At 56.1% G+C, this 13,244-nt stretch overlaps 1 protein-coding gene across 1 annotated transcript in view; it reads right to left on the bottom strand.

Annotated features, from left to right (window-relative positions):
- The window catches only part of LOC139415213 (clathrin coat assembly protein AP180-like), a 39,221-nt gene that overhangs the window by 16,490 nt on the left and 9,487 nt on the right, over positions 1-13,244 (bottom strand). The window contains exons 5-7 of the mRNA XM_071163117.1: positions 896-998; positions 637-730; positions 200-311 (exon numbers count right to left, since the gene is read on the bottom strand). Coding sequence (XP_071019218.1) covers positions 200-311; positions 637-730; positions 896-998 — 309 coding nt within the window. The remainder of the gene's footprint in view (positions 1-199; positions 312-636; positions 731-895; positions 999-13,244) is intronic.

The raw sequence follows: 13,244 nt of genomic DNA, 5'->3' as shown, positions 1-13,244 counted from the left end.
GAATAAGAGCATCTTCTAAATCGCCACACGGTGAAAGGAAGTAACTTATATTTTAATTGGTCTGCTTCCCAAATGGCACCCTATTCCCTTAATAGTACACTACGTTTGACCAGGGCCCATAGGTCTCTGGTCAAAAGTGGTGCACTATAAAGGAAATACGGTGCCATTTGGGATGCACCCAATGACATGTCTAGCTCACCTAATAGATTGATTACCCCATCGTTGTAGGAGGCAAACAGCTTGACCAGATCCTTGAAGAGCAGCAGGAACGCTGCGTTGATGATAGGGTTATTCAGCTCCTTGGGGTGGACCTGGGAGAGAGAGAGACGTTTTAAAAGCGTTTTATTCATGTAGTTCAACAGAAGATTAAACTCCAGCAATATTCTGTTGTACTAAAACATTGTACACCCCCACAGAAATATCAGGGTCAATAAAACAGATAGCATCATTGTTATTGAGCGAGAGAGAGAGAAAGAGAAAATGTAACACAGGAAAATAAACAACAGGTAAACAGTATTATTTGTGAGCTGACATAGTACAGTGGTCAGCTTATTCACAAATGACCAAAGGCCCACAGACAGACAGGCAGGCAGACAGTTGTAAACAGATCAATGATAAACAGCATGTCCAACTCACATCAAACTCCAGCAGTGTGTCGATCTGGGTCTGCAGGACGGGCATGCCTTTTAACAGCTTGTCTGGAGCCATTGTCCTCATCACCCCTTCAGCACTGTGGAGGAAACACACAGGGGAAAGCATAACGAGGGCCTCATGGATGAGGTAAATTACAAAATGTCCTCAGTGACGAGGTGAATGACAGTATGAGGTGGGCCTCAGTGACGAGGTGAACAACAGGTGGGCCTCAGTGACGAGGAGAGACAGGGAAGTGACTGACCCCTTCTTGACTTTGGTGAAGTCGAAAGCCATCTGGCGATAGGCAAAGGCCCTCTCATTGAGGTAGCGGCCGTAACGTCTGATGAACGTAGACATGTCATAACCTAGAGAAAGGAGAGAGCACCACATTCATGTCACACCAAAGTTAAAGCTCCTGGTGAAATGTAAAGGCCCTTCCGTTTTGCAAGTCGTGTATCTGATTGTAGGGGAGTTTTGAAGGGGATTGAAGGGGAGGGTTGCAGTAGCTCTTTTTTTTGTTTACGTTAGGATGAGAGACAGTACTATGAGACAGGGGATCTATAATGAGACCAGGGCAAGACACTGGTGACAAGCGCAGGAAATCGCAATCAGAGGCAGGAAGCAGTTTAGTTTGCGTGTGAATGTGCGTGCAAGAGTGCATGGATGTGTGTACAGATGTAGGAACTCAATTTGAGCCAGTTTGCTACAGCAGGAAAATAATCCTGCAGTAACAGGAAATGTAAATTATTATGTGGAATATAATTAATGGACATTTTGGTAGGGGTTGATACTTGATTTTCCCTTACGAAAATGTATGAAATTTCAAAGTGGAAATTAAAAACTTCAGAAGCCTTTTTAAACCTCAAATACACTACAAGTTTGAAATGTCCAGCATTGCAGGAAAGTTCTCCTGCAATAGGGTGATCTTATTGTGGTTCTTAACGTTTTCCCAAATAATCATGGACTATCAGACCACCATTTTATTACGTTTGCAATAGCAACAAATAATCTGTTCAGACCCCAACCAAGGATCATCAAAAGCCATGCTATAAATTCTCGGACAACCCAAAGATTCCTAGATCCCCTTCCAGACTCCCTCCACATACCCAAGAACGTCAGGGTACAAAAATCGGTTAACCACATGACCATTAACCTTGCGCAATACCCTAGATACAGTCGCACCCCTAAAAACAAAAAAACATTTGTCATAAGAAACTAGCTCCCTGGTATACAGAAAATACCCGAGCTCTGAAGCAAGCTTTCAGAAATGGAATGGAAATGGCGCTACACCAAACTGGAACTGTGTAGTATCGAAGAGCCCTCAATGCTGCTCGATCATCCTATTTTTCCAACTTAATTGAGGAAAATAAGAACAATCCAAAATGTATTTTTGATACTGTCACAAAGCTAACTAACAAGCAGCATTCCCCAAGAGACAACGGCTTTCACTTCAGCAGTGATAAATTTATGAACTTCTTTGAGGAAAAGATCATGATCATTAGAAAGCAAATTACGGACTCTTTAAATCTGTGTATTTCTCCAAAGCTCAGTTGTCCTGAATCTGCACAACACTTCCTGGACCTAGGATCAAAGGAGACACTCAAGTTTTTTAATACTATATCTCTTGACACATTCATGAAAATAATCATGGCTTCTAAACCTTCATGCTGCATACTGGACCCTATTCCAACTAAACTACTGAAAGAGCTGCTTCCTGTGCTTGGCCCTCCTATGTTGAACATAATAAACGGCTCTTTATCCACCGGATGTGTACCAAACTCACTAAATGTGGCAGTAATAAAGCCTCTTGAAAAAGCCAAACCTTGACCCAGAATTTAAAAAAAAAATATATATACATTTTTTTTTTTTTAAATCGGCCTTTAACAAAACTCCCATTCCTCTCAAAAATTTTAGAAAAAGCTGTTGCACAGCAACTCACTGCCTTCCTGAAGACAAACAATGCATACGAAATGCTTCAGTCTGGTTTTAGACCCCATCATAACACTGAAACTGCACTGGTGAAGGTGGTAAATGACCTTTTAATGGCGTCAGACTGAAGCTCTGCATCTGTCCTCGTGCTCCTAGACCTTAGTGCTGCTTTTGATACCATCGACCACCACATTCATTTAGAGAGATTGGAAACCCAAATTGGTCTACACGGACAAGTTCTGGCCTGGCTTAGATCTTATCTGTCAGAAAGATATCAGTTTGTCTCTATATGTGGTTTGTCCTCTGACAAATCAACTGTAAATTTCAGTGTTCCTCAAGGCTCTGTTTTAGGACCACTATTGTTTTCACTATATATTTTACCTCTTGGTAATGTCATTCGGAAGCGTAATGTTAACTTTCACTGCTATGTGAACGACACACAGCTGTACATTTTGATGAAACATGGTGAAGCCCCAAAATTGCACTCCCTGGAAGCCTGTGTTTCAGACATAAGGAAGTGGATGGAGGAAAATGTTCTACTTTTAAACTCGGACAAAACTGAGATGCTAGTTCTAGGTCCCAAGAAACAAAGATCTTCTGTTGAATCTGACAATTAATCTTAATGGTTGTGCAGTCGTCTCAAATAAAACTGAAGGACCTCTGCGTTACTCTGGAACCTGATCTCTCTTTTGACGAACATATCAAGACTGCTTCAAGGACAGCTTTTTTCCATCTACGTAACATTGCAAAAATCTGAAACTTTCTGTCAAAAAATTATGCAAACAAATGTATCCATGATTTTGTCACTTCTAGGTTAGACTACTGCAATGCTCTACTTTCCGGCTACCTGGATAAAGCACTAAATAAACTTCAGTCAGTGCTTAACACGGCTGATAGAATCCTGACTAGAACCAAACATTTTTATCATATTACTCCAGTGCTAGCCTCTCTACACTGGCTTCCTGTTAAGGCAAGGGCTGATTTCAAGGTTTTACTGTTAACCTACAAAGAATTACATGGGCTTGCTCCTACCTATCTCTCTGATTTGGTCCTGCCGTACATACCTACATGTACGCTACGGTCACAAGCCTCCTTATTGTCCTTAGAATTTCTAAGCAAGCAGCTGGAGGCAGGGTTTTCTCCTATAGAGCTCAATGTTCATGGAATGGTCTGCCTACCCATGTGAGCGACGCAGACTCGGTCTCAACCTTTAAGTCTTTTTTGGAGACTCATCTCTTCAGTAGGTCCTATGATTGAGTGTAGTCTGGCCCAGGAGTGTGAAGGTGAACGGAAAGGCACTGGAGATACGAACCGCCCTTGCTGTCTTTGCCTGGCCGGTTCCTCTCTCTCCACTGGGATTCTCTGCCTCAAACCCTATTACAGGGGCTGAGTCACTGGCTTACTGGTGCTCTTCCATGCCGTCCCTAGGAGGGGTGAATCACTTGAGTGGGTTGAGTCTGAAGTTATTTTCCTGTCCGGGTTCGTGCCGTGGGGATAGTAAGTTGGTGGTTGAAGATATCCCTCTATTGGTGTGGGGGCTGTGCTTTGGCAAAGTGGGTGGGGTTATATCCTGCCTGTTTGGCCCTGTCTGGGGATATCATCGGACAGGGCCACAGTGTCTCCCGACCCCTCCTGTCTCAGCCTCCAGTATTTATGCTGCAATAGATTATGTGTCGGGGGGCTAGGGTCAGTCTGTTATATCTGAAGTATTTCTCCTGTCCCCAGTCCACCTGGTCATGCTGCTGCTCCAGTTTCAACTGTTCTGCCTGCGGCTATGGAACCCTGACCTGTTCACCGGACGTGCTACCTGTCCCAGACCTGCTGTTTTCAGCTCTCAAGAGACAGCAGGAGCGATAGAGATACTGACCTGAGCCAACTGACATTTACTCCTGAAGTGCTGACCTGTTGCACCCTCTACAACCACAGTGATTATTATTATTATTTGACCCAGCTGGTCATCTATGAACATTTGAACATCTTGGCCATGTTCTGTTATAATCTCCACCCGGCACAGCCAGAAGAGGACTGGCCACCCCTCATAGCCTGGTTCCGGTTTAACCGTCTCCGGTTTCTTCCTAGGTTCTGGCCTTTCTATTGCATTGCTTGCTGTTTGGGGTTTTAGGCTGGGTTTCTGTACAGCACTTGGTGACATCAGCTGATGTAAGAAGGGATTTATAAATACATTTGATTGATTGAATGATTGATTAAGATACCACATCTGTACACGTACAGTACTATGTTTCGCGTGTGCACATTGCATGCTTGCTACTCTTCATTATGCAATTAAAAGGCCAGCAATTTCTTCTCTTTCAAGATGGCCCGTCTCCTCCGGTCTCCTCCTGTCTCCTTCAAATCCCTCCTGTCTCTGCCTCTCCTCCTGTCTCTGCCTCTCCTCCTGTTACTGCCTCTCCTCCTGTCTCTGCCTTTCCTTCTGTCTCTGCCTCTCCTCCTGTCTCTGCCTCTCCTCCTGTCTCTGCTTTATAAATACATGTGAATGATTGATTGATTAAGATACCAAATCTGTACACGTACAGTATTATGTTTCGTGTGTGCACATTGCATGCTTGCTCCTGTTCGTTATGTAATTATAAGGCCAGTAATTTCCTCTCTTTCCAGATGGCCCGTCTCCTCCTATCCTCCTGTCTACTCCGCCTCTCCTCCTGTCTACTCCGCCTCCCTCCTGTCTCTTCTTCTCTCTGCCTCTCCTCCTGTCTCTTCTTCTCTCTGCCTCTCCTCCAGTCTCTTCTTCTCTCCGCCTCTACTCCTGTCTCTTCTTCTCTCCGCCTCTACTCCTGTCTCTTCATCTCTCCGCCTGTCTCTTCTTCTCTCTGCCACTCCTCCCGCCTCCACCTCTCTCTGCCTCTCCTCCCGTCTCCACCTCTCTCTGCCTCTCCTCCTGTCTCCACCTCTCTCTGCCTCTCCTCCTGTCTCCACCTCTCTCTGCCTCTTCTCCCGTCTCCACCTCTATATGCCTTTCCTCCTGGCCCCGCCTCTCCTCCTGTCTCATCTTCTCTCCTACTGTCTCCGCCTCTCTATGCCTCTCCTCCTGTCTCTTCTTCTCTCCGCCTCTCCTCCTGTCTCTTCTTCTCTCCGCCTCTCCTCCAGTCTCTTCTTCTCTCCGCCTCTACTCCAGTCTCTTCTTCTCTCTGCCTCTCCTCCCGTCTCCACCTCTCTCTGCCTCTCCTCCCGTCTCCACCTCTCTCTGCCTCTCCTCCCGTCTCCACCTCTCTATGCCTCTCCTCCTGCCCCCGCCTCTCCTCCTGTCTCTTCTTCTCTCCTCCTGTCTCTTCTTCTCTCCACCTCTCCGCCTGTCTCTTCTTCTCTCCGCCTCTCCTCCCGTCTCTTCTTCTCTCCGCCTGTCCTCCTGTCTCTTCTTCTCTCCGCTTCTCCTCCTGTCTCTTCTTCTCTCCGCCTCTCTCTTCTTTTCTCCGCCTCTCCTCCTGTCTCTTCTTCTCTCCGCCTCTCCTCCTGTCTCTTCTTCTCTCCGCCTCTCCTCCTGTCACTTCTTCTCTCCGCTTCTCCTCCTGTCTCTTCTTCTCTCCGCCTCTCTTCCTGTCTCTTCTTCTCTCTGCCTCTCCTCCCGTCTCCACCTCTCTCTGCCTCTCCTCCCGTCTCCACCTCTCTCTGCCTCTCCTCCCGTCTCCACCTCTCTATGCCTCTCCTCCTGTCTCTTCTTCTCTCCTCCTGTCTCTTCTTCTCTCCACTTCTCCGCCTGTCTCTTTTTCTCTCCGCCTCTCCTCCTGTCTCTTCTTCTCTCAGCCTCTCCTCCTGTCTCCACCTCTCCTCCTGTCTCCGCCTCTCCTCCTGTCTCCGCCTCTCCTCCTGTCTCCGCCTCTCCTCCCGTCTCCGCCTCTCCTCCCGTCTCCGCCTCTCTCTGCCTCTCCTCCTGTCTCCGCTTCCATATGCCTCTCCTCCCCTCCTACTGTCTCCGCCTCTCCTCCCGTGTCCGCCTATCCCCCTGTCTCCGCCTCTCCTCCCGTCTCCGCCTCTCCCCCTGTCTCCGCCACTCCTTCGGTCTCCGCCTCTCCTTCGGTCTCCACCTCTCTCTGCCTCTCCTCCCGCATCCACCTCTCTATGCCTCTCCTCCTGTCCCCGCCTCTCCTCCGGTCTCTTCTTCTCTCCGCCTCTCCTCCTGTCTCCTCTTCTCTCTACCTTTCCTCCTGTCTCCGCCTCTCTATGCCTCTCCTTCTGTCCCCGCCTCTCCGCCTCTCCTCCTGTCTCTTCTTCTCTCCGCCTGTCCGCCTGTCTCTGCCTCTCTTTCCCTCTCGTCTCCGCCTCTCTCTGCCTTTAATCCCGTCTCTTCTCTCCGCCTTTCCTCCTGTCTCCTCTTCTCTCCCCCTTTCCTCCTGTCTCCTCTTCTCTCCGCCTCTCCTCCGGTCTCCTCTTCACCTCTCCTCCTGTCTATTCTTCTCTCCTCCTGTCTCTTCTTCTCTCCTCCTGTCTCTTCTTCTCTCCGCCTCTCTCTGCCTCTCCTCCCCTCTCCGCCTCTTTCTGCCTCTCTCCCGTCTCCGCCTCTCTCTGCCTCTCCGCCCGCCTCCGCCTCTCTCTGCCTCTCCTCCCCTCTCCTCCCGTCTCCGCCTCTCTCTGCCTTTAATCCCGTCTCCGCCTCTCTGCCTCTCCTCCCGTTTCCACCTCTCTCTGCCTCTTCCCCCGTCTCCGCCTCTCCTCCTGTCTCTCTCTGCCTCTCCTCCTGTCTCTCTCTGCCTCTCCTCCTGTCTCTCTCTGCCTCTCCCCCGTCTCTGCCTCTCTCTGCCTCTCCCCGGTCTCCGCCTCTCCTCCTGTCTCTTCTTCTCTCCGCCTGTCTCTTCTTCTCTCCTCCCGTCTCCGCCTCTCTGTGCCTCTCCTCCCGTCTCCGCCCCTCTCTGCCTCTCTTCCCCTCTCCGCCCGTCTCCGCCTCTCTCTGCCTCTCTTCCCCTCTCCGCCCGTCTCCGCCTCTCTCTGCCTCTCCTCCCGTCTCCGCCTCCCTCTGCCTCTCCTCCCCTCTCCGCCTCTCTCTGCCTTTAATCCCGTCTCTGCCTCTCCTCCCGTTTCCACCTCTCTCTGCCTCTTTCCCCGTCTCCGCCTCTCCTCCCGTCTCTCTCTGCCTCTCCTCCTGTCTCTCTCTGCCTCTCCTCCTGTCTCCGCCTCTCTCTGCCTCTCCCCGGTCTCCGCCTCTCCTTCTCTCCGCCTGTCTCTTCTTCTCTCCTCCCGTCTCCGCCTCTCTCTGCCTCTCCTCCCGTCTCCGCCCCTCTCTGCCTCTCTTCCCCCTCTCTTCCCCTCTCCGCCCGTCTCCGCCTCTCCTCCCGTCTCCACCTCTCCTCCCGTCTCTTCTCCTCTCCGCCTCTCCTGCCGTCTCTTCTCCTCTCCGCCTCTCCTCCTGTCTCTTCTCCTCTACGCCTCTCCTCCCGTCTCTTCTCCTCTCCGCCTCTCCTCCCGTCTCTTCTCCTCTCCGCCTCTCCTCCCGTCTCTCTCTGCCTCTCCTACTCTCCGCCTCTCCTCCTGTCTCTTCTCCTCTCCGCCTCTCCTCCTGTCTCTTCTCCTCTCCGCCTCTTCTCCTGTCTCTTCTCCTCTCCTCCTGTCTCTTCTTCTCACTGCCTCTCCTCCTGTGTCTTCTTTTCTCCGCCTGTCTCTTCTTCTCTCCTCCTGTCTCTTCTTCTCTCCGCCTGTCTCTTCTTCTCTCCGCCTCTCCTCCTGTCTCTTCTTCTCTCCGCCTGTCTCTTCTTCTCTCCTCCCGTCTCCGCCTCTCTGTGCCTCTCTTCCCCTCTCCGCCCGTCTCCGCCTCTCTCTGCCTCTCTTCCCCTCTCCGCCCGTCTCCGCCTCTCTCTGCCTCTCCTCCCGTCTCCGCCTCTCTCTGCCTCTACTCCCCTCTCCTCCCGTCTCCGCCTCTCTCTGCCTTTAATCCCGTCTCTGCCTCTCTGCCTCTCCTCCCGTTTCCACCTCTCTCTGCCTCTTCCCCCGTCTCCGCCTCTCCTCCCGTCTCTCTCTGCCTCTCCTCCTCTCCGCCTCTCCTCCTGTCTCTTCTCCTCTCCGCCTCTCCTCCTGTCTCTTCTCCTCTCCGCCTCTTCTCCTGTCTCTTCTCCTCTCCTCCTGTCTCTTCTTCTCTCTGCCTCTCCTCCTGTGTCTTCTTTTCTCCGCCTGTCTCTTCTTCTCTCCTCCTGTCTCTTCTTCTCTCCTTCTGTCTCTTCTTCTCTCCGCCTGTCTCTTCTTCTCTCCGCCTCTCCTCCTGTCTCTTCTTCTCTCCGCCTGTCTCTTCTTCTCTCCTCCCGTCTCCGCCTCTCTGTGCCTCTCCTCCCGTCTCCGCCCCTCTTCCCCTCTCCGCCTCTCTCTGCCTCTCTTACCCTCTCCGCACGTCACAGCCTCTCTCTGCCTCTCCTCCCGTCTCCGCCTCTCTCTGCCTCTATTCTCCTCTCCTCTCCTCCCATCTCCGCCTCTCTCTGCCTCTTCCCCCGTCTCCACCTCTCCTCCCGTCTCTCTCTGCCTCTCCTCCCGTCTCCGCCTCTCTCTGCCTCTCCCCCGTCTCCGCCTCTCTCTGCCTCTCCCTGGTCTCCGCCTCTCCTCCCGTCTCTCTCTGCCTCTCCTCCTCTCCGCCTCTCCTCCTGTCTCTTCTCCTCTCCGCCTCTCCTCCTGTCTCTTCTCCTCTCCGCCTCTTCTCCTGTCTCTTCTCCTCTCCTCCTGTCTCTTCTTCTCTCTGCCTCTCCTCCTGTGTCTTCTTTTCTCCGCCTGTCTCTTCTTCTCTCCTCCTGTCTCTTCTTCTCTCCTTCTGTCTCTTCTTCTCTCCGCCTGTCTCTTCTTCTCTCCGCCTGTCTCTTCTTCTCTCCTCCCGTCTCCGCCTCTCTGTGCCTCTCCTCCTGTCTCCGCCCCTCTTCCCCTCTCCGCCTCTCTCTGCCTCTCTTACCCTCTCCGCCCGTCTCAGCCTCTCTCTGCCTCTCCTCCCGTCTCCGCCTCTCTCTGCCTCTATTCTCCTCTCCTCTCCTCCCATCTCCGCCTCTCTCTGCCTCTTCCCCCGTCTCCACCTCTCCTCCCGTCTCTCTCTGCCTCTCCTCCCGTCTCCGCCTCTCTCTGCCTCTCCCCCGTCTCCGCCTCTCTCTGCCTCTCCCTGGTCTCCGCCTCTCCTCCCGTCTCTCTCTGCCTCTCCTCCCGTCTCCGCCTCTCTCTGCCTCTCCCCCGTCTCCGCCTCTCTCTGCCTCTCCCTGGTCTCCGCCTCTCTCTGCCTCTCCTCCCGTCTCCGCCCCTCTCTGCCTCTCCTCCCGTCTCCGCCCCCTCTGCCTCTCCTACCGTCTCCGCCCCTCTCTGCCTCTCCTCCCTATCTGCCTCTCCTCCCGTCTCCGCCCCGCTCTGCCTCTCCTCTCGTCTCTGCCCCTCTCTGCCTCTCCTCCCGTCTCCGCCCCTCTCTGCCTCTCCTCCCCCTCTGCCTCTCTTCCCCTCTCCTCCCTATCTGCCTCTCCTCCCGTCTCCGCCCTCTCTGCCTCTCCTCCCGTCTCCGCCCCGCTCTGCCTCTCCTCTCTGCCCCTCTCTGCCTCTCCTCCCGTCTCCGCCCCCTCTGCCTCTCCTCCCGTCTCCGCCCCTCTCTGCCTCTCCTCCCTCTCTGCCTCTCCTCCCGTCTCCGCCCTCTCTGCCTCTCCTCCAGTCTCCGCCCCGCCTCTCCTCTCGTCTCTGCCCCTCTGCCTCTCCTCCCGTCTCCGCCCCCTCTGCCTCTCCTCCCGTCTCCGCCCCCTCTGCCTCTCGTCTCCGCCCCTCTCTGCCTCTCCTCCCGTCGCCGCCCCTCTCTGCCTCTCCTCCCGTCTCCGCCCCTCTCTGCCTCTCCTCCCCCTCTGCCTCTCCTCCCGTCTCCGCCCGCTCTGCCTCTCCTCTCGTCTCTGCCCCTCTCTGCCTCTCCTCCCTCTCTGCCTCTCCTCCCATCTCCGCCCCCTCTGCCTCTCCTCCCGTCTCCGCCCCTCTCTGCCTCTTCCCCCGTCTCCGCCTCTCCTCCCGTCTCTCTCTGCCTCTCCTCCTCTCCGCCTCTCCTCCTGTCTCTTCTCCTCTCTGCCTCTCCTCCTGTCTCTTCTCCTCTCCGCCTCTTCTCCTGCCTCTTCTCCTGCCTCTTCTCCTCTCCTCCTGTCTCTTCTTCTCTCTGCGTCTCCTTCTGTGTCTTCTTTTCTCCGCCTGTCTCTTCTTCTCTCCTCCTGTCTCTTCTTCTCTCCGCCTGTCTCTTCTTCTCTCCGCCTGTCTCTTCTTCTCTCCGCCTCTCCTCCTGTCTCTTCTTCTCTCCGCCTGTCTCTTCTTCTCTCCTCCCGTCTCCGCCTCTCTGTGCCTCTCCTCCAGTCTCCGCCCCTCTCTGCCTCTCTTCCCCTCTCCGCCCGTCTCCGCCTCTCTCTGCCTCTCTTCCCCTCTCCGCCCCTCTCTGCCTCTCCTCCCGTCTCCGCCTCTCTCTGCCTCTCCTCCCCTCCCGTCTCCGCCTCTCTCTGCCTTTAATCCCGTCTCTGCCTCTCCTCCCTTCTCCGCCTCTCTCTGCCTCTCCCCGGTCTCCGCCTCTCCTCCTGTCTCTTCTTCTCTCCGCCTGTCTCTTCTTCGCTCCTCCCGTCTCCGCCCCTCTCTGCCTCTCCTCCCGTCTCCGCCCCCTCTGCCTCTCCGCCCGTCTCCGCCTCTCTTCCCCTCTCCTCCCTCTCTGCCTCTCCTCCCGTCTCCTCCCGTCTCCGCCCCTCTCTGCCTCTCCTCCAGTCTCCGCCCCTCTCTGCCTCTCCTCCCGTCTCCGCCCCTCTCTGCCTCTCCTCCCGTCTCCGCCCCCTCTGCCTCTCCTCCCGTCTCCGCCCCCTCTGCCTCTCCTCCCGTCTCCGCCCCTCTGCCTCTCCTCCCGTCTCCGCCCCTCTCTGCCTCTCCTCCCGTCTCCGCCCCTCTCTGCCTCTCCTCCCGTCTCCGCCCCTCTCTGCCTCTCCTCCCGTCTCCGCCCCTCTCTGCCTCTCCTCCTGTCTCCGCCCCTCTCTGCCTCTCCTCCTGTCTCCGCCTCTCTCTGCCTCTCCTCCCGTCTCCGCCCCTCTCTGCCTCTCCGGCTCTCTCTGCCTCTCCTCCCGTCTCCGCCCCTCTCTGCCTCTCCGGCTCTCTCTGCCTCTCCTCCTGTCTCCGCCCCGCTCTGCCTCTACTATCGTCTCCGCCCCTCTCTGCCTCTCCTCCCTCTCTGCCTTTCCTCCCGTCTCCGCCCCCTCTGCCTCTCCTCCCAACTCCGCCCCTCTCTGCCTCTCCTCCCACTCTGCCTCTCCTCCCGTATCCGCCCCCTCTGCCTCTCCTCCCGTCTCCGCCCCTCTCTGCTTCTCCTCCCTATCTGCCTCTCCTCCCGTCTCCGCCCTCTCTGCCTCTCCTCCCGTCTCCGCCCCGCTCTTCCTCTCCTCTCGGCCCCGCCCCGCTCTGCCTCTCCTCTTGGCCCCTCTCTGCCTCTCCTCCCTCTCTGCCTCTCCTCCCGTCTCCGCCCCCTCTACCTCTCCTCCCGTCTCCGCCTCTCTCTGCCTCTCCTCCCGTCTCCGCCCCCTCTGCCTCTCCTCCCGTCTCCGCCCCCTCTGCCTCTCCTCCCGTCTCTGCCCCTCTCTGCCTCTCCTCCCGTCTCCGCCCCTCTCTGCCTCTCCTCCAGTCTCCGCCCCTCTCTGCCTCTCCTCCCGTCTCCGCCCCTCTCTGCCTCTCCTCCCGTCTCCGCCCCTCCCTGCCTCTCCTCCCGTCTCCGCCCCTCTCTGCCTCTCCTCCCGTCTCCGCCCCTCTCTGCCTCTCCTCCCGTCTCCGCCCCTCTCTGCCTCTCCTCCCGTCTCCGCCCCTCTCTGCCTCTCCTCCCGTCTCCGCCCCTCCCTGCCTCTCCTCCCGTCTCCGCCCCTCTCTGCCTCTCCTCCCGTCTCCGCCCCGCTCTGCCGCTCCTCTCGTCTCCGCCCCTCTCTGCCTCTCCTCCCTCTCTGCCTCTCCTCCCGTCTCCGCCCGCTCTGCCTCTCCTCTCGTCTCCGCCCGTCTCTGCCTCTCCTCCCTCTCTGCCTCTCCTCCCGTCTCCACCCCCTCTGCCTCTCCCCGGTCTCCGCCTCTCCGCCTGTCTCTTCTTCTCTCCGCCTGTCTCTTCTTCGCTCCTCCCGTCTCCGCCGCTCTGTGCCTCTCCTCCCCTCTCTGCCTCTCCTCCCGTCTCCGCCCTTCTCTGCCTCTCCTCCCCTCTCTGCCTCTCCTCCCGTCTCCGCCCCGCTCTGCCTCTCCTATCGTCTCCGCCCCTCTCTGCCTCTCCTCCCGTCTCCGCCCCCTCTGCCTCTCCTCCCGTCTCCGCCCCTCTATGCATCTCCTCCCTCTCTGCCTCTCCTCCCGTCTCCGCCCTTCTCTGCCTCTCCTCCCCTCTCTGCCTCTCCTCCCGTCTCCGCCCCGCTCTGCCTCTCCTCTCGTCTCTGCCCCTCTCTGCCTCTCCTCCCGTCTCTACCCCTCTCTGCCTCTCCTCCCGTCTCTGCCCTCTCTGCCTCTCCTCCCGTCTCCGCCCCCTCTGCCTCTCCTCCCGTCTCCGCCCCTCTCTGCCTCTCCTCCCTCTCTGCCTCTCCTCCCGTCTCCGCCCTCTCTGCCTCTCCTCTCGTCTCCGCCCCTCTCTGCCTCTCCTCCCTCTCCTCCCGTCTCCGCCCCCTCTGCGTCTCCTCCCGTCTCCGCCCCCTCTGCCTCTCCCCGTGTCTCTTCTTCTCTCCGCCTGTCTCTTCTTCGCTCCTCCCGTCTCCGCCCCCTCTGCC

The sequence above is a fragment of the Oncorhynchus clarkii genome, chromosome 8, assembly GCF_045791955.1.
Source record: "Oncorhynchus clarkii lewisi isolate Uvic-CL-2024 chromosome 8, UVic_Ocla_1.0, whole genome shotgun sequence".
NCBI classification, from domain to species: domain Eukaryota; kingdom Metazoa; phylum Chordata; class Actinopteri; order Salmoniformes; family Salmonidae; genus Oncorhynchus; species Oncorhynchus clarkii.
This window is presented reverse-complemented; position numbering and strand designations above follow the sequence as displayed.